Raw genomic sequence first — 27,180 nt, forward strand, 5'->3', positions numbered from 1 at the left:
TTGTTCCATTTCTGGATTCTTCGTTTACCGAGGAGGCCTGCGAGAAAACAACGTTTTCTTCATGTATTCAAATGAACACGAAGCGAGTAATTGATATACAAAAGATCTTTGTTGGAGTGAAGTGTTTCTTGAAGGTGAATATAGCCACAAGTTGGCCAGTGGAATTGATTATCTAGTTCCCAAAGACCTGTCTGGATGCTCTTTACTGTTATAGACTACATTAGTTATTTGTAATGTACTTTTTAAAAGATATGTTTGATATGGATATCTTACACAAACACAGATAGATGCACACATTGACGCACCACTACTTCCGACCGGCTCTCCAGCCACACACACGTTTGGAGCCAGTGACTGGACCACCAACTGTGACCGGATCCTCTCCTCCTGGGTGGCCAAAGTGGCAGAGCTTCCACGCTGCTTCTCGTAGTTATAAAACAGATTGAGATCTTCCCCTCAGATAGGCTTACAAAGGCCCACCAACCCATAACCCGACCATGTTGAGATGCAGAAAATACAGTTTATGCTCTCTCATAACAACACTAACCATAGACAGGAAACACTAGCTGATATGTGGGCACAGGGAGAAGCTTTGAAGGCACTTTCACACCGCTGGATTAGGGCCAGACAATCACTCCTCTCCGTCCCTGCTGCCCTGGCTCTTGTTCGGTATGTTTCTTGTTCCCTGGTTTGTCTGTGCCTCTCTTTATTTTCCTCCTATATATAGGAATATACATATAAAAATACTAGCTAGCTTCTACAGGTCCAGCTTCTGTGTGTGGGTCTGAACATCTCTGACTCTATTCCAACCTCCACTGTTATCTCTTCTCCTCAGATCAGCCATTCATTACACATATGGAGGGTTGGCTCTGAATGAGAGAGCTGCCTGGAGTAGTAGCTGGGTCCTTAGATCTCTCTATCTCTGTCTGTCTCCTGCTATTTCACTCTCTCGTTTCCTCCCTTTCTTTACTCTCTCGCCCACACACTGGCTCACTCATCTATCTTGTAGTTGTTAACTCCTCTTCTTTATTTACTTCATGCTTTGGCATTCAGCTTGTCCACCTGTTGCCCCCTCTAACTCTCTCTCCCCTGACGATGTCTGTCTCTGTTCTCATCTGTCTTCTGATTATCTGTATCAGTAATCCATCTGAAGTAACTCCTCTTCCTCATATCTCACCTTCCTCCTCCATATCTCTTATTTTCAACGTTTTTTTTTTGCCCTTGTCCTTTACTTTTGACAAAGTACAGGAGGTCGTCTTGACCTTATCCCAGCCGTGAGTGTTTTCAGTGGATCAGGCCTATAAAGTATCTGTTTTCCAAAGTTTCACTCCCTCATCCCAACAAGGCTGTTTTGCAAGGCCCACTATATTAAAACTGAATGTTCGCTCTGTCTCTTTGCTCCACTCAGATGTCCCCACCAGTACATGCAGTCCCCAGTCTGTCATAAACTAGACCACTTGTAATGTGCCCTGGCATCTCAAGGCTTTAATGAGGAGCGAGGAGTAAATGGGACAAACACCAGTGACACATTAAGAGCGCTCAGCCTTCGGTGGGCACATTCCCAGCCTTTAAATCTTGCTAAGATTTAACTGCCTGTAATGGCCCATTATCTGGCACTAACAGTTGTCAGTCTCCTCAGCCATGATATTGTGTTGCAGGGCTTTGGGGAGATTTAACTTTTAACTACTGAAAGAAGCCAAAAAATGTTTTTTAGGACAAAACATGATAATGCGTTACTGATGGAGGTAATAAACATTCTGTCAGTGGGCGAGTGGCAGCGAAGTCATCAGACATCATAACCACAAACAATCACAATCAAGTTGCCCTTGAGTGTCCTTGATCAATCTTTTTCCTATTAACCCTCTCCACTAAAGAAATGTGCTGAACAATGCCAGTGTGTCTCTTTTCAGGTGCCTTGCTCCAGTGGATCTTTGCTCTATGTGTGGTGCACTCTCATCACAATTGAACCTGACTCTCACATGCAGCAGCGAGTGGTGAGTATCCCTGCACATGCATTATTTCCATAATGTGACACAAAGTTGGTGTTTTGTTCTGTTACTATATGTGTAGGTTTTTCCAGCTCTTGCCAGGTAGTGAGAGCAATACATTATTGATTACTAAGGAACACTAAAGCATCACATACCTATACGCATAAACAACACAGTGTTTTGTTCAAGCAAAACTTATAATTTCTTCTCACTTCTTTGGTATAATGTGACATAACATGATCACAGACCTGCCTGGTTTGGTTGTAGTTGTTGTTTGATTTAATTGATCTGTACGGTCGTCACATAATTTGCTGCCATATTTTCAACCCAGTGTATCTTATTAACATAGGTGTAAATCATTGAAGAGGAATGGACTTTAAAGGATTCACGGCAGATGAATTATTGAACATCCTCTAACTATCCTTGTCAGTTTCATTCTGTCAGTTTGTATGTTTGTGCAGAGTGTCTCACTGATGATGGTTCTGTATGAATCCCCTGTTTCAGGTGGTTTTCAGTCCACTGTTTGTCATGAGGAGCCACTTGCCAGATCCAGTAATCGTCCACATAGAGAAGAGGAGTCTAGGACTGAGAGAGAACCAGCTGATTTGTGGCCATGGCCACCAGGAGCCCCTGTTAAACACTGAGGCCGACCTCACCCACCACCTCACTTTCCAGGCCAGGTAAAAAAACAAAGAACAAAAGCTTTTTTAACTTTGCCACATTGAGACCATCTAGTACACAGTATTGCCCAACATTTGCAAGTTTACTTCCGTAAAAGTCAAGGTAGATATAAAGTGTATAAAGAATCTCACCTGCAACACAAAAGTCTACGTGACCCACAATACTCTAACCTTTGTACACTTCTCATGATATATTATCACAACTCAGTAGGGCTGTACCAAACAGATTAAAGCATTGAAGCTTCATTCATAACGGTGACATTCAATTTATTTTGCATGTCTGTTCATTGTGTTTAAAGCCTGTATTCCTACACAGTTGCAGATAAAGATTCGGCGACACTAACATTATCAGTGGTGGCGTAAGATTGTTCCCGACTCGTGTGATCCAAACATGTCCAATAATATACACAGTGTTGTAAAGTCCAACGGTTATTTTTACTTCAATTAATATTTTAGTTATCTTCTACTTCAATCCATATTTGTTGCTGTTTAGCCTTTCAAAAACAACCTTTTCACTGTGTTCATATAACAGTTTGCTCTCCCTCTTGCCGCCCACAAAGGGAGGCACGTACCTCGGGCGGTCTAGCAACAATCAAAAAAAAAAAGACTAACTCATTTAATCTGATGGATTACTAAATTCAAATTGAGGATTTGTTCAAGGATTTCTTTTTTTAATGTTTACGTCATAAAATATGACGACAGACCTTCAAAGCTTTGTTCGAAAACCTCAGCAGAAGCTTTGAATGTACAAAAATGACATTCCATACAGCCTTACAATGCAGAATGTGTCCGCATGGCTTAGGCAGAGACTTAGCCTTCACCTGCCACTTCATCTTTGGCAGGTCTTCTGTTTCCATTCTCATGGCCAACATAGTTGCCAATCAGTAGGAAAATTCACTGGACAATTTAGGTCTTTCAGTCCAGTGTTATAGTATGTCATCAGCAACCAGCTCATACTGCTGCAAAGGACAGACACTGGTCTTCTGTAATGGTTTTTTATGCCTCCATTTAGCAAAGCTGGAGAGACACTTACTTAAGGTTCCCTCACACCACATTCTGTTTTCTGTGTGCCAACATGAAGACATGATCCAGGGGAATGTAGGCACATTTCAGGGGAACAGGAAGCCAGCTTGGCAGCAGCTAAGACACTGCTCCCATTCCAACATGTCAGGTTGGACCATAATTACACCTCATTTAGATGCAGGCCCTAACAAAGAGCAGGTTTTTGGCCCCTTATTTTGTGTGTGTGTGTGTGTGTGTGTGTGTGTGTGTGTGTGTGTGTGTGTGTGTGTGTGTGTGCGTGTGCGTGCATGGGTGGATGAGTAGTGTATGTGCACATGTGTCCTGGTATCCATGTGTGGTCTGTCATTGTCATAGTTGTCTATGTGCCAGTGTAAGTGTTACAGTCACCACTTCATCATGGGCAGAGTCTGTCACATACATCACTACTACGCCTGTTTCTCGGTCCCAGTTTGTCAGTTTGTGTTCACGCTTTCTCATATTATCCATATCCTCTTGTAAGAGACAGCTCTTTATATAGTTTATCATAGTAGGCTCCACGAAGCTGAATCAATCGTCAAAATGTTAAGTTGCATCAAAATGTGCCCATGAAAGAAATGCCATGTATCTGTAATTCATCTGTAGGCTATATAACATCTAATAACATCACCATGGTACCTCATGTGTCATGTCACAACTTTTAAATGGCAGATGCTTTAGTCCAAAGTGTCTTTCAGTAACATGAGTGTTTATGTTTCAGTATGGGTGGCCCCAGGGGAAATAACTACCACATGTACACACTGTATTGTTGTTGTTGTTCCTACTGTATTTGTTATCTGTACATCTGTACATCTGTAATCTTTGTTGTTTTATGAAAAAACATCACCCCTTTGGTAGCAACTAGTGGTGATCTGAATAAACAGAGTAAACATTGAGTGTAATTGACTCCCCCTGAGAGAAGTCTTTGCTGTTGTGTGTTTAGATATCTGGTCACAAAGTTTGTTTTGATTTCTGCTGCCATAAAGGAACCACAGTGGCCATACAGTGACTGGGAATATATTTGGCCCTTGTTGCTGGAGATAAATCCTTTTTCATGAGCGCAGAAAGCAAGCTCAGAAACAACTAAGTGTCTTGTCTTTCTGGATTGCAACCACAATGCTCCTTGTGTTTATGATCCGTCCCCTTTCTAAACTGCCTTTCACCGCACAAACTTACATACCCCTCTCTCTCGTCCCCCCAACTCAATCCATCCCTCATCCCTCTCCATCCTCAAAAACACACACACTATAAGCCACAATTGTACACGTACCTTCACTCACATACACAATAACACACACACACACACACACAACCCCAAACCTCTAGGACGGATCCAATCTTGAATGTTCGCTGGTCAACAGCTCGTCTTTCCTTCCTGTAATTACACATAGTTGTGGGCTCTAATGGACGAGGTAGAGAGCAGAGCTGCGGTCTGCGACACAAGAGACACAGACAAGTCTTAACCAGAACCGTTATGTCCTGCTCTCCAAATATTGGCCACCACATTAGAAAGCTGAGGGTTACAATCAGAAGCCTTCTTCCAGTTTCCCCCCTCAGGAACAGCTCTAGATGAAAGGCTTCCTGTCAACACCTTGTCCCTCTCCTCTGTCTTGCCCCAGATCCATAAGCAATAGCCCCTGTGTTCCTTTTATAGCACAATGAGCTCTATTAATAAACTACTGCTCTAGGGTAAGGGGGCTGCTTTGCTTTAGCCAAGTGGAACTGGATGCTGCCCAGAGAAAGAGAAGAAGCTATTACAGTTTGGATTTAGTTCCTTTTTTCTTGTTGCAAAACCATAATTGACCAGTGTCTGGGGCTGAGTTATCCAATAGGATTATTTACTGCCGTTTAGCTTTTTCTATGATCTTTGTGAATTAGTTTTTGTAAGGTAAGACTGCATGTCAGGAAGAAAAATCCAGAACAAAAGGCAGATTCAACCCTCTTCGAGGTTTTGGGGTAAAACAGAGTTTAGCTGGAGGTCACTTCAATTGTTCTGAATAGAACAATTGGAATAGTCAGCAGCTGTCAAGAGATGTCTTGTTCTATAGTGAAATAAAAACTATCTGTGAATTGTTTCTGGCGTAGAATAAGTAAACATGCTTCCAAGCCAGATTTGCTGATATACACAGTGGTTCACAACCATGTGTCTTTATGACCCCACGAGTATGTAGGTTTTAATTTCAAGCAATCACCTATCACACCATCCACCACAGAGGAAGAGATAATCAACATAAGTAAACTCAGCTGGTACATGGCCTGCTTGGCAGAAAGGCCTGCAGATTGTTGAGTAAAGATAGCAACATGTTTGAGAATCACTGAGGATATACATGTCCTGTGAGCTATCTATTTCAAATGGAAATTTGTTTCAGACAAATAAGTACATGCATCACACTAATGTTCTTCTTGTTAGAGACATCTATAATGATTTGTGCTCCGTCTTTCAGGGAGGATGAAGACGCTTCCAACTGTGCTGTGCCAATCTCCACCAGCCTAATCAAGCAGATAGTGCACAAGAATGAAAATGAGAGCAATCTGGAACACATCCTGGCTGACTTCTATGGGCCGAAGACCTCCACTGGGCCACCATGGCCCTACGTCGCCACCGACACTGACAGGTACTTCCCATCAGTTGTTGCCTGTTCAGTGCATCTGTAATAATTGTGGTCTTGTGCTTTTACTTCATGATTAGTGTTGGTCGTCTTTTTCAAACAAAACACACACAACAAAGTGCACAAGCCCTCGTTTACACCATTACACGATTACACCTTATGATCCTTTGTAATAAGTCAACATGTGTAAATATTTTCCATCTTTATTATAAAACTTCTGTGGCAAGCATTAAATCTTACTGTTAGATTTCATAACACAAATGTCCTTGAGACCCACCAATGTTTTTCTAAGAGTAGGCTTCATACAGCATCCCTCCTCAAAGCTGAAAGTTGTGCAAGCGAGCCCTTTAATAAGGGAGGCTTCTCTTTATTGCTGACTCTTTGTTCACATAATAAAACCGTTAACTGCAAAGACAATGTAGAGCCATACATCAACAAGTGCCATCACCACAGACCAGAGATTTAGGCTGTCACTCTGTCACAGTCCCACTTTCTCACACTAGTCACAGGGCCTTGCATCCAGTTAAAACTTGGCACAGCTTTGCAGAGCATACAGTGTGTATACTGTATAGATGTGTGCAAATGTGTGTATATGTGGCCCGTGCATGAGGGTTCATATACAATCGGGAAACGCACACATGTGAATCTGTCCACAAATGTCACTCTGGAAATCATCTTTGTCACAAAGCAATCACATCTTGATAGCAGCGGAAAAAGCCGTAGCCACATGCTCTCCCACAGGCTCCAAGCTACAAAGAGTCCCAGTGGATCTACTGGACATGTGGGCCATATGTCTTTCTGTGGTTTGCTGGGTTTCTCTGCTCTCTATACATACTCAAAGACACACACATATTGTTGCCCAGCACATGTGTACACACACTCATAACAATGTGTTACATGCACACACCACCATACACATCGCTCACCTTTAATCGTCACACACACTGTGTCTCAGTGGAGGGCTTCTATCTGGAGGTTTGGTGTCCAGTTTCCCTGTCAGTCAGGCCTCTCTCTTCTTGCGAGACAAAAGCCCAAGGCCAAAGCACATTTCACATCATGTAAGTGGCAGTGGCAGTTCTTCGGAAACACAGAAATCAGCTACTTTATGTTTAAGAGCAAGAAGGAAAAATGCTAATAGAAAAAGGGGGGAAAGGGTCATTAGAGGATTAATAGCACTGATTGCTATCTTTAAACACACTCAGAACTTGGACAGCAAGTGAAAGCCACAGTTTAATTTGTATATTTGTCCTTAATGTTGATAACAGTGTTACAGTTTGCTGTTTGGAAAGAGGGTTCAGTCTCCCTGGCACAGTGGGGAAACCAAGCCAACTGAACTCCCTGGAAGGGAGTGTGTAAATATTGTGTCTTAAAGCGGCAGAGGAAGTTGAAAGTAGTAAAAATTATTTTTCTTTCTCTGTTGGATTTTTAATGGCAGAGAGGCACCTCCACAATCATTACACAAACATCTTGTAGTGGTTGGGGTAAGCTCAAGCTGCAGGGTCTGTGCGTGTGCACGCTTCTCAAAATCCACACTTCTAAAACCCTCAACACCAGAGTTGGCAGGTTTTGACAGAAGCTGCTGAGCACATTTCTTTCAATTACCTTTTTGTGAGCTCTGTAATGTGATTTATGAGCCCTGCACTTTGCTGCTCTCAGCCTCGAGGTCAATGTCCTATTAAACACACAAACAGCAGTAAATGGTAAAGAAAAGCTATTGTCAGTGCTTGTTTTCCCATTTCAAAGCAGGGAGTCTTTGGGTACGTGACAAGTTTGAGGTGGCAGGTTGGTAGGCTGAGCAGAGTCGAGGCGGCCTTGAGGGAGAGGGAGAAGTTCAAAGCAAGTCTGAGAGAACTGTTTGTTTGGCTCTCTTCTGGCACTGCGCTGTTTAGGGTTCACAAGACCATGATTACCGTGAAATGACTGTTGTGTCGGTGGGAAAATGGTTGTGTGTTTCTGTCTGTTTGTCTGTGTCTCAACATGCCCGTGTGTGTTCCCAGATGCCTTGTCGACTGTTCTCTGTATCTGTTTGTATTGCATAACTTGTGTGCAGATCTTTTCTTTCTATGTATTTGTTTAGCCTGACTGACTGTCAGTATGTTAATGGTCTGCGTAGTATAACAATATAAGAATTGTTTGTTTATATGCAACACATTTCAATGCCTGTTTAGGGCTGCATGCTGCACTGTGTAATACATGTCGATAGCTGAATTACATGAGTAGACAGAGGAAATTATATTCTTAATCTTAAGAATTGAACATAAATTATTTTTATTACCAAGCTAACAATAATGGTTGTTTATCAATACTTCATTACAGGTAGCTGCTTGTCTGTGTCTCTGTCTATATATTATTATAGCTATGTGTTTACAGTCCATGCACCCATAGCCTTACTGCAGGGGCCTCAATAAGAAACCAGCTCAGAACAGTAGAAATGTGCTCAGCTTGTCTGACTGCTTGGCTGTAGTGTAGCCCACTGGATAGGGTAGTGTTGAGCAAGGCATCAACACAGGTCTACTTGTGCTTAAAGTGTATGCACCATCATCATCACTGCAAAGACCAAAGCTCCCACTGGCTCTGTCTGTGTCTATATTCTCCTATACTTTATATCTACCAAGGAGTCACTGTAGTACAATCTAATTCCTATACTGAAGTCATTGGAGAGATTTCTGTAATAGTGTGTTCTCTCCCCACAGGTCAGTGCTGGAGCCCCTTGCCCAGTGGGACAGTCCCATGCAGGTTAAGTTATCCTGCTGGAAGTCCGGTCTCAACACTCTGCTGGTGGAGTTGTTGCCCTGGGCGCTGCTGGCCAACCACTCCCAATGGGACCTCTGGCTTTTTGAGGGAGAGACCATCGTACTGCAGATAGCAGCCGGAAAGGTCATTGTACCCCCCAACTTCAAGGTGTGATGCCAACTACAGTACATGTACCCTGCAAGAGACTGATTAAAATAACATTCAAAACCAACGCTGCAGAAGCCAAGACACAGCATCCTGACTTTTAGTCGCAAGCTCCAAAAATGCTGAATCCTACATTTCCCATAATGCAACTTCATAGCATCATTCCTTAGACCTCCCCTACCAGGTGCCCATGTCTGCCAAACTCAATGCCTTCAGTTTGTAATGTAGGCTTACTGTTAAAAACATGTAGTCTTCAAGCCCAATTTGAGATAATGATGTCATCAGGGTTATTTCCCCTCCTCCACAGCCACAGGATAGTAAATGGACTTTCATTTATACAGAGCCTTTCTAGTCTTCCGACCACTCAAATCGCTTTTACCCTGCATGTCAACAATCGTACACTGATGGGAGTGTTTCCCAACCTGAGCAGTGCTTCTTATGACAAGTCAACTGAACTTCATGTGTAAAAGTCTGTTCTTGATTTTCTTATACCACTTACATTTTTATATAATACTTTCATACCATTTACTATGCTACATCAAACAAATCATATTGCATGAATGTTTCCCATCAGGTCACAAGTTTAGTATTGCCAAAAGTACTTTGCCAGTAAAAATTCAGATTCTGTATACTTTCCAAACTGTAGTCAATGTGCAGTGATCTTCCTTTTTGCACTGATATATATAGATAGATACTCTATATATATATTTTGTCTTCAGATCAAGACCTGGATGTCGGTCCTTTTGTGGCATGACAGCCTTCATTATAAAAACCAGCTCTTTCCTCATCTTGACTAATAAGCTCAAAACCGTACTCCAAAGCTGCATTACAACAATATTCCTTGCCTCAGTCTTTATCTGCAGCCAAGCTCTGTCACTGTATACTGTAGACATGTCTTCTCACTGGCTTCTGAGATCAGAAGAAGTAGTCTGCAGATGGTTTCTCTGCTGTGGAACATAACACACGTACACAGATTTTTCTACTAAGCCAGCGCTAAGCGGGAAGGCAGCATATCAAAGAACAAGTGCTGATATGATTCAGCTCAAAGAAACAAAATAAAAAGTTGTAAACGTGTAATAGCCTGTGAAATAGAAACAAATAAAACATTATTTCTTCAGAACCGTTCTGTTTATCATGGCAAGTCAAATGAAGAGAAGTTTAGCTCTCTTCTGAAACTCTCTCAGAGTTGATTGGTTTATAGGAGAGGGTTGCTATTTGATCGGCATGTTTGATGATGCTGCTAGCTGCAGAGCCAGATGAACAATCAGTGTGTCATTCAAGCATTTGTTGGGCTCTTAAATGATGTTCTCCTAACAGTAATGGAAGTTATATACTCCATAGACTATTTGAAATGCTATGCAGGGAACATGGACACGGTCAGAAACATTGTGCTGAGTTGTTGGTAATGAAGCCGCACTTGACCCTAGCATGTGGCCCCTTCCCACATGCAATCAAATAAAGTCTATTTTAACAGTGCATTTAGTTTGACATGACTGACAATGATGACCTCTGATTCCTTTTCTTTATTATTCTCCTTCCTCACTCTCTCATCTTTCCTTCTCACCCCTTCGATGCCCTCTTGTCCCCCTCCATCCAGGAAGCCTTCCAGATTGGTATCTACTGGGCCCACACTAACACCGTCCACAAGTCCACTGCTCTCAAGCTGGTCCATGACGTGACTTCTCCTCGGTGGAAGGAGGGGTCAGGCTCAGAGGTGGTCACTCTGGATGAGGAGGGATATGTAGAGGCCGACATCAGCCTGGGAGCCTTCCCTGGCAGACAGAAGGTGAGGAAACAAAGCTGTTATACGATACAGTCACCCTTGCTCATTAAATGTCATTGAATTTGGAAAGTCATTGAATTTTACACTAAAGGAATACTTCAGCCACAAAGTAATAATCTGTATAGCAATTGCTCACCCCGTGTTACCTTATATTCTGAAGAAACCTTTTCTAAAACTCCTGCACTGTGAACAAAACAGAAAAGTCTTGATGATGGAGTTCGCGTTTAACAACAGCAAAACTTTATTAAAACATCCGTTTACAAACTGTCACACAACTCGTGCAGTACAATCCAAGTCTTTTTTATTCAGTCGTATGCTCACTACTTCCCAAACACACGCAGGTTTAGTGAAAAAGAATCTTCGTTCACCATGGACGTATGAGAGAAAAGGTTTTCTTTAAGAATGGAAGGGAACACCGGGTGAGTAATTGTGTGGGTGCAGTATTCCTTTAAAGCCATGGTGGGCACAATACAAATGTTTTCTAACAACGTATTAATATACTGAAAACGTGCTCTGTATCTCACCACAGGAGGCCGATATCCATATTTCTCAAGTAATAAAATATGAGTTGTTTTTATCATTTATAGCTGACGACTAAGTGACTGTTGTTTCCTCTGCAGCTGTGTCAGTTCTGTGTGTCATCTGTGGTTAGACACGGCATCCAGATTCTACAGATAGAAGACAGAACAATTCTTGTCAACAACACTCCCTACGTGATTCAGTGCAGGCCTCTGCTGACTGGCCATGCACTGGGAACTGATGAGCAGGTAATGTGCATAAACAGGCTCTCTCCTCTCACTGTGCACTGAACCCAGGGTTCTCTGAATCACACAAACGTCAGTAGTGTGACTCAAAGAAAGCTTCACCAGAGTACAGAGGATTTCTTTGACTTAATGAAATAATGTCAATCGTGTCAACTCCGGGTTGTTTTTGTTCATGTTGAATATGAAATGCACAAATACAGAATCTTTCCGTCTGTGCTTTTCTCCACCTTCATTTAAAGGTATAGTATTTCACATTTGTCGGTTTGGTGTTTGTAAACAAACAGGATTCTGCGTCGGCCCCTCCTCCCCCGCTCAACAAGCCAGAGAGAGAGCAGCGAGTGAGAGTGTGATTAAGAGAGGGATCGGCGATGGCGAGAACAAAGCAGTGAATCAGAGGAATAAAACGTTCTTCTCTGATTGTTTCATTACGTTACGTTCTAAAGTACAAATAAACCCAAACCCTGGGGGAAGTTGTTGCTCCTACTGTGTCCGCTGTGCCTGTTTCCGCTGCTCTCAGCACACAGACAGAGGAACTACTGAACTGAAGCAGAAGCACATAAAAACACAGCGATATAACAATCCATTATCATCGTCACACACCACCGCTTTGTATCATACATGACCTTTTGTGACTTGGTATCATCAGCCATGGAAAGAGAGGCCCCAAGGGGCAGGGATGAGAACGGGCTGCACACCCTGCTAATTGGCTGAGGTTCCCCCCCAAAAGTGTGGCCCAAAGGCTCTATGTTGATGCCCAGAAAAAGAGGAGTGCAGGGTCTGTGCAGATACTGACTCCACTATACACTTGTAGTAGGTCTTCAGTGGTGACTGTATGAGGGTCTATATTGTTTTTTAGGAAATTGCTGCATACTAAAGATTCAAGCAGTTAGATCAACTGCTTGTGCTGGTATAGAACAATTGAGAAGTTTCAGGCTAACATTTCATACATCCCGACACCTGCCGGTCTCTAAGCCCCCACCAGCCTAATGTTTGCTCCAGCTTTCTAAAACACAGGGAAATAGTGTAGATTCTGGGCCCACAGCTTTAATGCCTCATAACATACACATACCTCTGTGTGTGTTTTCATGTACATGTGCATCATGTCTGTCCTGTCTTGCTCAAGTTTCTGAAACTTCACACATCGGTATATTCCCTGTGCACATTACTCACACACATCCACCCCAGCACTACCACACATACACATAGTTTCGGACGTAAGCAAGTCGTTTTCCATCAGATCATGTTGCTCCCCCTCTCTCCCTCCACCTTTTTTCACCATGTGGCAATGGCACTTCATTGGGACATTAGGCAAATACCCAGAATTGGATGCAGGTTTCCCTTCTCGCTTTCATCTGCTGCTTGTCCCCAAAGAGAGCAACAATGTAGTGATGTCATTTAACGAGCCTTCAGATCCTCTTAAAGAAGGATGACAGTTTGCCAGTTGCCACTAATTGACTGAATAACCTTTTTTAGAAAAAGAGCTTAAAAAAACTAAATAGTGGGCGGTGGGCTTAACAATAACGCAGACCACAAACAAGGCGAGGAATGCCTTTCTAGTCGGTCTATTCATCATGCTTACTGCCTAATCCCTGTAGTCCTCGACTACTTGCTGCTCTCTGGCTGCTAAACCAGCACAGCAGGGCTTCTCTGCTACCAATTTAGCACTAATCTCAGTGAGAGAGAAGAGAGTACAATAACAATGTGGTTTTACCATGTATCTTTTGTTGTAATCACTTACATCTTCTTTGCTCTCCGTCTTTCTTTTCTTCATATCCTTTCTGATGCTTTTGTCCACTTGGCTTTATTCTCATTCGCTTTCCTCACTTTCATTATTTATTTTTCTCTTCTCTTCCATCTTTTTTTCTTTTATGATTTTCCTTCATCATCTGCTTATTTTTCTTTCTTTTCCCTCTCCTTTTTTTCCCTCTCCCCTCCTCCCCTTCTTTTCTTTCTTTTTTTGCTTTTGTCCTCTCCTCATATACTCTCTTCAACTCATTTTCCTCTCCTCTCTTCCTTTCTTTCCCTTTCCTCTCATTTCCTTTTCATCATTTACATCATGTGTCCTCTCCTCAGGCCTGTGAGATACCAGAGACAGCACTGTTCAGCCTGGCCCCCTCTGAAGAATTGTCCCAGGCCAAACCCTGCACTGTGCCGTGCTGGGACCTCCTCCAGACCAGCGTCCAGGGAACGGTGGAGTTCCCGCTGCCACTAAAACACATGCTCTTTAGCCTTTTTCCCAGGCCTGATGTTGGAGTTGGATCTACAGCATGGAGCCTCCCCGCTCCCATCCGATCAGACTTCCCCAGGCAGAGTTTGTCTGTTCCTGGGGAAGCGGACTCTGGGGGTGGCCTGAGCAGCAGGTGGGTGAAGCGGAGCATTCTCTCTGTGCTGGCTGAGACAGTCCATTTAGAGCAGGGTACCGAACCCCAGCGGGCACAGGACATAAAGCAGGGAGGTACTGTTGCTGGTCACAGCTTGTTAAACACTGCAGACGAAGCAAAATGAGAAATGCCCTCAACATTTCCACTGTCAGTCTCTCTGCACGTCTTGTACAATTGATCCCTCTTTCTCCCTTTATTTCTTGTAGTCTTTTGTCTTAATTTTAACCCTAGTAAAAAGCTATTTTATCCTGCAATTACCAAAAGCGCAGGCTACATACAATACATATGAGCATATCATATTTGTCTTCACACTTGTGTTCTGGTGTGACTGGACAGCTTGGCTCTCATTTACTGTGTGCAAATGTAACATGTGAAGCCAAACACAAATATGGACACACACAGAGCGACAGTGTCAGCGCCTGGTTTCAGTTAGGGCTCTGCCCATGGATGCACCTCAGAGATTTGCAAATGGACATAGCAGTAATGTGACGTTTGACATGTTGGTGGATGTGGGAGCTCTTATCTATGTGTGGTTAGAAGGGGTTGGGATATGAGCTGTCTGTGGACACTGTATTTATGGCCTTGTTTTTATTTATTTTTTGCAGAAGCATAGTACTGATATATCAGGAGCACCTTGGGGTGACATACATCATCCTGAAAGAGGACCCCTGTCCTCGTATGCTGATCCACAATAAGTGTCCTATCCCACTGCTGCTAAAGGAAACTGTCAAAGGTAGGAAGAAAAGGCCCGACTGGACAGGACAAGTCTCCTCTCCTCGTACTGCTACTACTAGTATACTATTGTACTACTTTCTTTTGTCTTCAAATAGAAACTCCAAAGACTGAGGTTTACTGCTGTCCTCTGCCTGCTAATTGCTCCCTGCACCATGAGCTCTACCACCACTTTTCCAGTTTCCCTGAGTGCAGGCAGAAAGAGATGCTGCCCACACTGCTGCTCAAAACCACCTCAGACCACAGCTCCCCTGGCTGGACTGACCCCATAGATATCAACTGCCCCGGCACTCAGGTGAGAGCATGTATGTAGGTGGGGTAAGGTATAAAGATGTCAGGATTGTGTCTCAGGTGTGAGGGGTCGCACCTCAGCACTAAATATACATTATATTTCCCTTTTGATTTAAGTAAGTGTAGGAATATTATTATTTATCATCCCTCTTCAGTTGGAGAAATCATCTGTACTTGTCATTTAAACACAAAGATTGCTCTCACTGATACTGGAACTGGCAGTTTGGTGGAGCCAGAGTTTGTCAAGCTTTAGCTGCTAAAAGGAGAGTAGCCCCATCACAGGCTTATAGTGTGATGTGTTTTGAATTAACTGACTAATAACAGCCTGAAACGTTATTACAGGATGTAATGCCCTTTAACTCATTAGGCCCAGACCTAGCTTTATTTTTGTCTGTATGACAATATACTTTATCTATCGTACAAAATTGCGATATATTGCATAGCTACACTGGATAAATACATTCAGGGCATTGTGAAAAATGTGATGTTCGGTGCTCAATTTATACACATTTCCCCCATTTTAATTGAATTTATTATTTTGCACAAAGCTAAAGATCAACACTATGTTTGTGCGTACTAGAATATGTGTTGGTGAAGTGTGTGTGCTCACTGGGGTAAAGTAGCTAGCCAGACAGTATGTTTGGTTTGGTCAGCAGTGGTGAGGTTGTGTTAGTCAGATGTTAAGGAGCAGTGCGTGTAATGTTCGGTGTTGTGTCTAGCCAGCTGCAGGTTGGGTTGAGGTTGAGGCTGTGTATCTCTGGTTACTGTGAAGTCTGAGTCTGACCTCTGTGGTAGGGGTGAGAGGTCAAAGGTTGGACTTGTTATGACTGCTCAGCGAAGTTTAGCAGGGATCTACTTCCTTTTGTCACATGAGGGGCTGATCACTCTGAACCTGCAGTGCCGGAGGTTAAAGTCAGACACATGTATGCTCTGAAACACATACAAAGAACACTTAGTTATGAATGTGTGAATGGGTAAAGTTACCTCCTCAGAGTTAATTTAGAGTGAAAATGAGCACACTCCATCTCACTGCAGATCTGTGTTGTTGCTCAGGTGGTGTTCCTGCCAGGCTTTGGCTGTCTCTACATTGACGTGGTGTATGAGAAAGGCACCCTGGTTCTGTCTCTGGCACCAGAGGGCAGCATGGACGCTGTGATCAACCAGCACAGCAGGTATGTGTTCACAGGCAGTGCTTTTATTGTTGTTGTTTTATGTCCCTACATATCTGAACCATAGCAAATCATTCATGTGTGTTGTTCTTCCGGACCTCAAGCTATCTACCTGTGAGCCTTTTATTGTGTTGCACTTCAGATTTGCTTTATGATTATTGTTAACAACAATGTTTTCGTGCAGCAGTTGTTACTAGACTGAAAACATGAAGGCATCATTTGGACCACAGGAGGGCAATAAAACCTTCTTGTGTTGTCACGAGAGAAATGAGTAGTACAGCTTTATTCCATTACATCAACACATAGCTGCATTTTCATTTGGCAAAACAGGAAATTAATATAATCACATATTAGGTAAATGTAAACAAATTACGTCAGACAATGTTCTTGGTTCTGGTGGTAGGAAATTCATGAAACATCAGCACAAGATGAATAAGTTTGGTCTCTTCTACATCTGAATCATAAAATGACGAAGACTTAAGTTATGTCTGAGATGGAGATGTTTTCTTTCTTATAGACAGTAATAAAGGGCAATTGGACTGTATAAATGATTGCTAGACATTCATCAATGAAAACCATTCATATAGTCCTTTATTTATTTCAACATGTAAAACTTTCAAATGAATAACTTGTGTTTTGTTTCAGGTTTCCTAAGCTGTCCTGTAGAGTGCTCCTCAGTGAAGCTAGTGTGGTGTTGAGTGATGACATCACCAATCCCTCTGGATCTGTGGAGTTGCTCAGACTCACGCTGACCAAGCTGCTCCTCAGCCTGGCTCCAAAACGCACCTCCCTGCCCCCAGAGCTGGCTGTTGACCCTGACATGGGCGCAGCCCCCATCTCGGCTCTGTTGCCCATCGCCTCTCTGATCGAGGTCTACTGCTCCAGTCTGCAAGTAGACAACCAGCTGTATAACCGAGCAAGCTTCCACTTCCCTGTGCTGCTGTGCCAGGATCAGAGAGGGGGTGCCGAGCCTGGGGGGGGTCAGTGGAGCAACGATGCCAACCCCACTGAGTCTCCTGAAGCCCTGGAGGAGTTCAAACACTCTTGTTTCCTGCAGCTGAGGATGACGCTGGCTGGGGACAAATGCAATGCGGAGGAGGTTGGATTCATTCTTCTGTCTTCGTATTTCTATTTTCTTTGTCACAGTTGGTTCTACAGCAGCCCTGAGAGGGAAGGGAGACATTTTTATTTTCTGGTGATCCATTTTCTAAGTCTGATCTTAATTGTTTTCTCTCCTGTGACTTATGAACAGGTTCAAAAAGGTTTTGGAGCAGGATAATCTTTTAAGTTTTATTTTTTTCATTTTTTTTATCATCTGTGAAACAAGTGTGGAAAAAGTTTTTTTCTGTTTGTTGTTATAATCATTTCAGCCACAAGAAGCCCCTATGTTCTAAAAAAGACTAGATTAAAGATTAAAAGAGGTCGATTAGCACTGATTAAAATACATTGAAGCCAAAAGAAAGACATGACAGTAATGTTACATAACCTGCTAACACTATATGTACCTCGTGTTTACAGTGGAATTAAAACTCCCCTGAAAGAAAGCATGAATGATTTTAGTCCTATTTAGAACATGAGGTAGTGGTGCTCTTCAGCCTCTCCGAAATTAGTATAACAACACAAAACAAAGTATCTTGACAAAAAAAGAATTCACCTGGCAAAACCTTTCACCTCTTCTTAAGTCATAAACACAGGAGAGAAAACCTTTTAGATCAGACTTAGAAAATGGATCACCAGAAAAAGAAATGTCTCACTTGCCTCTCAGGGCTTCCGTAGTTTGCATATTATTATGACATGTATTTATGTAGTTTAATTGAGAGCAGATTTCTTATGCAAGGGAGACATGAGTGCTCATTTAAAAAAGACACCATTCCTTCGACACCATCTCCCTCTTAAAGAGACAGGGAAATGTGTTCACGTCTGTTTATTCCCTTCATGAATCAACAGTTTTCACAACAGCTTTTACTGTTTTCTCCTCAGATCACCTTCGAGCTCCAACCGGCCAGAGTCTACCTCGAAGACACCTTTGTTTACTACATTAAGACTCTGTTCCACACCTACATCCCTGACAGTGCCATGGCCTCAGCCAGAGCAGAGACCCAGAGGAGTCGAGAGTGTGGATCAGCCCCCATCCTCCCTGAACAGGTGCGCTATTCATTCATGAAATAATAATTCAGCCATTATTACCTAGTCTGATAAAGCAACTTGTGTCTGTGCTGTGTATCACAGGATTTATTACAGGTCATTTATCAGATGTTATAATCATTAGTAGTACTTGTGGTCATTACACACTAAAGCTATAACATTTCTTCCAGGTGCTTCAGTCGGTGCAGGCGTTGGTCCACCCTGTGCGGCTGCGGAGGCTGACCATCCAGCCAGTCAACCTGTTGGTCAGCATCCACGCCTCCCTGAAGTTGTACATCGCTTCAGACCACACGCCTCTCTCCTTCTCCCTGTTTGAGAGAGGCCCGCTGTGCACCACGGCCAGACAGCTAGTCCACGCACTGGCCATGCACTACGCTGCTGGAGCCCTCTTCAGAGCCGGTAGGTAGTGGATGGATGGAGGGAGTCTTTCTCTCTCAAATGCCTCAAATTCACCTGCTGCCACAATAATCACACCAGACAGCTCATGGTCCATCAAGCTAGCTTGTGTTTCCTAGACTACACTGATTTCTATTATCTGATTCCTTGCTAAACCCAATGAGGATCATTGTTTATGGCAGTCTAAAATATTGTGTCACATCCTCAGGACTGATCTGTGTGATGATGATGATGATGAGGATGATGATGATGATGATGAGGATGATGATGAGGATGATGAGGATGATGATGAGGAGGAGGAGGTGCAACGTGTTTGCAAACTGAATGCAGTTAAAGTAAAGCAACAATAAAGAAGCTTCTGGTGACATTTAATGATGCATTCAGAATATCGCTCAAGCTCCCATGTGGACAAGTGCAAGTCGTATGTTTGTGAATAGTATTGTTCACACCTTTCATGCGATGTTGACAAATTGCAAATTATTACATCAATACAAATGCAGCTGTGTGGTTGACCTCATATTTATTTTATTATTTGTATTTATTGGACTGTGTGTGTCTGAAGTAAAGTGAATTGAATATTGACACTTCAGGGACACAGATTTAATGTCTCAGATAGGCTCACACTCAAATCCAAGGCTCATAAGTAGTCAGTTTAGGCAAATATGGACAGAAGAATAACAGGAAGTGAGAAACTCAATGTATTCTCACTAAGTCTAGAGTTGAGCTTTGAAATGATTGTACCCAAGGGCTCCCATTGCTTTGTGGCAGAAAGTGCAGTTAAACTGTGGAGCTCCAGGAAGCCAAATCTAAATCACTGGAGGCTCGAACAAGATTTAGATTCTCTCGTTGTCATAATTTACTGTTTTATTCTAAGCTTTGATTGATGACTCATGATGTATAGGCAGTATGTTACGGATAATCTGTGGACGGCAGAGTCTGACTTATCAGGCCTATAAAGGCCCCGTAGCTCTGTCCTGCACTGTCCTCCTGTCTAGTCAAAGCCTCCACACATGTTCTGATTTAAGCCGGTCATTTCCACATCAGAAATCACCGTTCTGGACCAACACTTCCTTCCCGCTGTCTCTCATTAGAGCCTTCATTTCTGCTCATATTTCAACACATCACCTCACCGCGTTCTCCTCTTCCTGAGTCATCTTGGAGTGAGGGGCAACGGGAAGCATTGCATTCTGTGACTGATTGATATTACGATGTACAGCATTACGATCACGTATACACCGACGGGCGTAAATCCACACATATGCACATGTAAAGACTTATGGCCATATGGATATTAAAAGGCATACACTATCTCTGCATACACACCAGTGTATGTATAGGATGTGTGTTTAAAAGCATGACTCAGCCCTGTAAACATCAGCTCCTGTCAGGAGTTTATGCTTTACCAAAACCACAACTGGGCGACCATGTGAAGCAGAAACGACCACTAGGCCCCGCTGGAGTTGGTTTCCTACCATTAGAGCCCATCACTCAAGTGCAAATTGACAGAGAATAAGAGCAGAGCGGGGTCGGCGTCTTGAGAAATGGCTATTTGATTTTTGAGATGCAATTGTCAGTGCATAAATATCAATGAGCCGTGCCATCTGAAGGGGACTCTACGGTTGAATGAGAGAGATGAGGTGAGATAGTAGGAGGCTGTAAATCTAGCTGTGGCACATGTATGTGTGTGTGTGTGTGTGTGTGTGTGTGTGTGTGTGTGTGTGCGCTTTTGAGAATCTTTGTATTGTTGAGAAAAATAATTCTGATATAATTAACATAATGTTGTAAATATGATCATGATGTAAAAACATTTTCTCTGTCAGATGTTTACATTGGGAGGGCCTCCTACTCCAAACTGCTTTTGGCAAGTCAAAGATAGTAAAAGTTTACTCGGGGGGGCTTGTATGCATAATGTTCCTCCTAAAAGCAGGTGTTCCAGATGTGTTTCTGTTGAATACAAAACCCATTTCAGCAGTCTAAAAGATGACTGTGGGATTATCCAGTATGTCAGTTCTATAAATTGTGTATTATAACACCATTGTGGCTACCTCCAAAAAGTTTATTTATTTAAATATTTGCTTTTAGTCCAAATACTTCTTGTAAAGTTAAATTGAACAGAAACAGAAAGAAGGACGGATAGCAACTCTACGCTAAGAACTCTATAAAAAAAGAAAAAGACGTACATTTTGATAATATAACACGTTTTATTTGACAAGCATCCTGTGCTGTGCCTGCTGCTCGGTCTCAGGTTGGGTGGTGGGATCTTTGGAGATCCTGGGCAGTCCTGCCAGCCTGGTGCGGAGTATCGGTAACGGTGTGTCCGACTTCTTCCGGCTGCCATATGAGGGTCTAACACGCGGGCCTGGAGCCTTCGTCAGCGGAGTGTCCAGAGGGACCACCTCCTTCGTCAAGCATATCTCAAAAGGTAACGCAGATGTTCTTAATGCCTTGGCTAATTAAAAAATATCTAATCTCTATGCCCATACATTTGTAATCATGGACAAATAATATGTAGTAATATCTTACTTATATACACGTGTATAGTCACAAACATACTTCCTTATATACACGTGTATAGTCACAAACATACTTACTTATATATCTTCTTCCAGACTGATACAGCACATACGTTGTGTATAAACTCTGTTTCATGTTGTCATCATGCAATGGTTTGTGATGAACAGTTTTGGTTTTCGTCAGAGATGAAGTCACTGCACGCTCCGAACATCAAGTTTGAACATGTCACATTTGTGTTCAGGCACGCTGACGTCCATCACCAACTTAGCCACGAGCCTGGCCAGGAACATGGACCGCCTGTCTCTGGATGAGGAGCACTACACCAGGCAGGAGGAGTGGAGACGCCAGCTACCAGAGAGCCTCGGGGACGGACTGAGGCAGGGGCTGTCACGACTCGGCATTAGCTTGTTAGGTGTGTAGGGACGCACACGCACACACACACACACACACACACACACACACACACACACACACACACACACACACACACACACACACAGACTTAAATGCATCTCATGTAATCATTATTTTGACATTTGAGAGTTTTACAACATTCCTATACAGCAACACGTTGCAGTAATATTCTTATCATCACCCCTCTATATATCAGAATTTAGTTTAAATCTGATCCTGGTCCTGCAACTCACTATTTATCATCTTCTCAATCATACAAAATGAGTGGTTTTAGATGAGAATTGGAACAAATAACAGAATCTGTTGACTCATTCTCTGTCACACATGGTAAAAACGTTAGCCAGAGAAATTTGAAAACATGAAGGGTTGCAATCACAATGTTGGGATTACAGCAAAAGCAATCATTACAAGTAATGTGTGAAAGCCAAGGAAAAGTGTTCTAACTTAGCAATATAGTTTTTTATTATAATTTTCTCATCAAGCCCAATATAGGATCTCTCTTCCCTTAGCATCACGTCACTCGATATGTACTGAAACATGTTCGGCCCACACATATTTCATTTCACATTGCATAAGCACACACTGGTGTGCACAGTTCCAGAGAGCTATGAGACGGAGCAGTGCAGACAGCACAGCAGGGACTCGGTAAACACCCAGAGGGCAGTAAAACTCAAGCCTCAAGACACACGGAGCATATCATCACTGAAACCAAACAGCTGTCTGCATCTCTCTGGGTTACAGTGGATTATAATTCCTGATATGCACTGTCCATCACAACATCTGTGTCATACATACAATGAAGGGTCAGATATTTCCTGTAGGGCAAAAGCATTTCTGAATTCCTGCGTGAGTCCCACTTTGGAATCTGAATGTCTAACTCTGTTTCCCATGTCTTGTTGAAAATCACTGATGTTTTAAATTCTATTTGCATTATATACTTTGTAACTGTAAGTCTCTCATTCAGTATTTATGGAACAAAGCCCAATAATAAAACAACTTTGTTCTTTCAGGAGCAATAGCAGGCATCGTGGACCAGCCCATGCAGAACTTCCAAAAGAACTGGGAGACGCAGAGCTCAGCTGGTAGCAAGGCCAAAGGGGTCATCTCTGGAGTGGGGAAAGGCATTGTGGGGGTTTTCACCAAGCCCATCGGAGGAGCAGCTGAGCTGGTGTCCCAGACAGGATACGGTGAGCTCAGGATGGTCAAAGATAACAGCATTTTGCTTTTTGTGTTTTTTCAGAAACCTATTTCAGTGATTGAAGTTATGCTCATTAAAGCCTGATTAGTTGTATTGATATAATAGCCTCATTCCTTTTCCTGTGTTTTCCAAACACAGACAAATGAAAGCATAATCACAACATAAATCTCATTGTGAACAACACAGACATGACTAACCAATTCTATATCAACTGATGAAAATGTTTTTTATGTTATGTCGGGCAAAGAGCTCCATCATTTTGTGTGGAAACATCAAGCACAGGAAACACAGGAGCACATCAGCACTGTGGCACAGCATTGAAGTGAAGTGTAATGAGAGATTTGGTAGCGAGGTCCCACATGTATTTCACACAACTCAACAAATATGTCTTCCTTTCCAAGGACCCTTAGGCAACGATATGCCAATAAACACACATATGAATTAGAGTTTGTGTGTGTCATAAATCCATCAGTAGATGGACAATTTCCCCCTTCTGTCCTCGTGGCTCCAGCCACAAGTGTTTATTAGGTCCTGCCTTCAGTAGTGCAGGACCTTATAGAGAACTGCTGATAGACATACATGCACTAACACTTACATATATACATATTCAAGTAAAGTCTTTTGCGTTAGTTTGTGTTTTATTGGTGGTAGAAGATGGGAGGGGGGTGTGAGGAGGGGAGGGGGGGGTGTTGGCACTAACAGCTCTTAGTTACAGCGCATAAACTACCAACGAGGCTAACAGCTCTGTGTAAGAATAATGACTCCCCAGGGTCTGGCTCTGATCTACCTGACCCTCTGAGCTCAGCACAACACACACACACACACACACACGCACACACACACACACGTACGTGGATGCTCGTGAGTGCACAAGCTGCAGGACACACCGACCAGCAGCATCCACACTCTGACAGCAGACACAGAAAAAATCTGTGTCTTCTAATATATGCAGAATTCTGTCACACTCCATCCTGTCTTATGAAATACATGATACACACACACACACACACACACACACACACACACACACACACACACACACACACACACACAGAGTTGAGCAGCATTGCAGAGTAGCAGGGCAGTGACATCATTAATGGATCTCACTGTGTTCTTTATGGCTCCGTTTTAACTACTTGATGACTTCACTGGCCCGCTGCCGCTGCTCTGCTGACAGCTAGAGCGGGATGAAGGCAAACTGACCACACACACATGGGTTATGAACTCACGCTGACATGTACACACAGAGCCATGCTAAACATGTGTTTTGATGTCTGCAGTGGTGGAATGTAACTAAATACATTTACTCAAGTACTGTACTTAAGTACAGAAGTACTTGTACTTGTAGTGTTTCCATTTATGTTAATTTTATTACTACTCCTCTACATCTCGCAGCCAAACATTGTACTATTTACTTCATTACATTCTTTGGATAACTTAAGTTACTAGTTACTTTCCAGATTCCAATCAATAATGCAAAGATATAAACAACGAATAAATGATGATGTATTCTTCTAGATTAGGCTACCTAGCATATATTATATATGTATATTAGGTAACCAGCTGCAACATTACAGTGATATGCACATTAATGCATCAATCATTATAATCTGATAATAAAACAAATTCTTCATAATGAGTACTTTTACTTTTGTACTTGTATGCTAATACTTTTGTACTATTACTTAAGTAAGGTGTTGAATGCAGTCTGTAACAGAATTGTACATTGTGGTATTACTGCTTTTACATCAAGTAAAAGATGTGAATACTTCTTCCACTACTGTATTTGTGTTTGTTATTATCAAATGAACATTTGTAATAATGCACATTCACAGAAACTCTCTTTTTCAAATGTCTAATTTTATGGGCTTATAGTTTTAAGCTTATAGATTTAAGTGAGAATGGCTCCAGTCTGCACAACACTGTCAAACACAGGACACAAAGGTTCCCTGTGAGTCCTGCCGATGCTTACCGTCTTTACGTGTGTCTCTTCTCAAGGGATCCTTCATGGAGCAGGACTGTGGCAGCTTCCTAAACAGCTGTACCTGCCTACAGAGGAGAAGTCTGCTCAGGCCCCGAACAGCCATCTTAAATATGTCTGGTATGACCCATTCCCAGCCCTTCATTCTTCCTGCAGGCTCCTCCTTAACTTTTGTCCAGCTATTCGTTAGAAGTGGGACATGTGTTCTCGCCTTTGCTTTTCTTGGACTCTCTCCAGGATCTGCTGTTCTTTTTCTCCCCTTTACCTCTCATCATTTTTTGCTGTCTTGTTTTAAAAAAAAAAGAATCCTTGGAGGGTTCATTACCCACTTTCCAAAAAAAAGGGTCTGGAAAAATGTTTGACCTTGATCCCACACATGGTAGCCAGCCTGCCCTCCCTTGTTCTCATCGAGCCATGTTAAAAGGTTTTTATAAGCACTCTGCCAAAGCCGCTAGCTAGAAATTGTTCTTGTTGTTTAACTATGAGTTTATCCAGAGATGTTTCCCGGAGCCATCAGATGGAGGAACACCTTCCTCTGTGTGCTGGAAGGGTTTGGAATTTGGGAGAGATTCAGTTTAAAAAGGTTGCTTGTTGTGCCAAGCAGAAGGTTGCCTTTGGGTCCTGCGTTGTAAAACATGTGGCAGTGGTATGGACAGCACTGCATCAGGTCTGAGTGTGCCAAAGATTCCAGTGTTTTCTCTCAGTGGAACACTTAATATTATCATAAAAATGTAGAAGTGTCTCCAGAAGGTTATCAGGAGCTGTAGAAAGCCTTTATAGCATCTTATAACAAATGTTCCACAATTTATTTTGGTTTCCATAGCTATCAAACATTTACTTCTAATAGCATTCTGTGTCCACTATCAACTGCCATGAGGAAAAAGGCCAAATCTTAGATACAATATTTCTTTAGGACATTCAACTTTAGTTGTCATCACCCGAGGGGTTAGCAGTGTGCTGTGCTAATGTTAGAGGAAGATGAAATAAAGATACAAACACATGGATGCTGAGATAATGCTCCCCTGTGGTTTTATTCATGCTGCATTGCAGTCAAACTGGTTTCCATCACGCATCCATCAATTATTGTTACTACTGCAGGTAGCCCAGACACTTGAGGGGTCAGACTGTTTGAGCAGAGTAACACTGAACAGAACCAAACTGTCCCTACTGCGGCTGCTTCAACATCTGTTCTGCAATTTGAACACCTGCCTTCCAAAGTAAACACACTGTCAGAGAAACATGACTGAAGACTTCAGTGTCTGCACACACATCGAACGTGTGTAATAGGAGCCACACGGAGAACATGTAGAAATGTAAATTGCAGGATGTATATAGACACGTATGCATGTTTGTGTGTGTTGAGGTGAGTTGGGCACCGTGTGTGGTCTTGTGTTTTTAGGAAAAGTGTATATCTAAAGGAGGCCTGCCATTAATGTGTGTGTATGTGGACGCACATAATCCATGCACGCACAAGTAATGTGTGTGTAGTGACTGCCTTTAATAGTGTTTATTAAGCATAAAACTACAAAGCCTTTCTCTTTTAAATAGCGTATTATGCGTCATAACTTGTTTATAATGTCTTTGCTCTGCTCTCTGACCACAGGAAGATGCTCCAGTCTCTGGGGCGGCCGGAGCTCCACATGGCCCTGGAGGTGACCATTGTGAGTGGGTCAGGTCAGGAGCATGCTGGCTGTCTGCTCCTCACGTCTGAGGTGCTGTTTGTGGTCAGCCTCAGTGAGGACACCCAGCAGCAGGCCTTCCCCATCACAGAGGTAAGGGACTAACTGAAAGCAGCTCCTGGTGCAGTCAAATGAAGCTTTCTTTAGCTGTGTTGCTGTGAAGGTTAACCCTCCTGTCCTCTGCAGGTGGAGTGTCAGCAGGAGCCAGGGCAGCAGAGCCAGCTCACCCTCACCTTACAGCAGCAGACAGTAGCCAGTGACACAGAGGTGAGACTCTGAAGATCAAAGTAACCGAGCTGCACATGGTGGGAAACGATATTTTGATGTGGACATCAACGAAGAAAGAAACCTTAAATCACTGCTTACACTGGCTGTATCACATCTACAGATAGCCAGGGAGAGATGCTATAGTAGTTTTACTATTTTTTTGATACAAATCATTTAATTGAAATGCTTTTCTCAACTTTTTGTATCTCCATTTTTATTCTGAAGTCTAATTGCCTCCAGAGGAATGCATCTT

General features: G+C 42.7%; 1 protein-coding gene across 5 annotated transcripts in view; it reads left to right on the forward strand.

Annotated features, from left to right (window-relative positions):
- Positions 1-27,180, forward strand: part of vps13b (vacuolar protein sorting 13 homolog B) — a 315,620-nt gene that overhangs the window by 287,130 nt on the left and 1,310 nt on the right. For 3 of the 5 annotated variants that reach the window (XM_029452593.1, XM_029452595.1, XM_029452594.1), the window contains exons 49-67: positions 1,911-1,994; positions 2,493-2,668; positions 6,151-6,321; positions 9,009-9,216; positions 10,811-10,999; positions 11,617-11,763; positions 13,834-14,120; positions 14,747-14,874; positions 14,972-15,168; positions 16,218-16,336; positions 16,979-17,432; positions 18,314-18,478; positions 18,649-18,877; positions 21,120-21,296; positions 21,630-21,800; positions 22,813-22,989; positions 24,999-25,101; positions 26,585-26,753; positions 26,847-26,927. In XM_029452593.1, coding sequence (XP_029308453.1) covers positions 1,911-1,994; positions 2,493-2,668; positions 6,151-6,321; positions 9,009-9,216; positions 10,811-10,999; positions 11,617-11,763; positions 13,834-14,120; positions 14,747-14,874; positions 14,972-15,168; positions 16,218-16,336; positions 16,979-17,432; positions 18,314-18,478; positions 18,649-18,877; positions 21,120-21,296; positions 21,630-21,800; positions 22,813-22,989; positions 24,999-25,101; positions 26,585-26,753; positions 26,847-26,927 — 3,432 coding nt within the window. The other 2 variants (XR_003833763.1, XM_029452596.1) reach the window with 2 other exon arrangements.

This window comes from Cottoperca gobio, chromosome 16 (genome assembly GCF_900634415.1).
Source record: "Cottoperca gobio chromosome 16, fCotGob3.1, whole genome shotgun sequence".
In the NCBI taxonomy this organism is placed as follows: domain Eukaryota; kingdom Metazoa; phylum Chordata; class Actinopteri; order Perciformes; family Bovichtidae; genus Cottoperca; species Cottoperca gobio.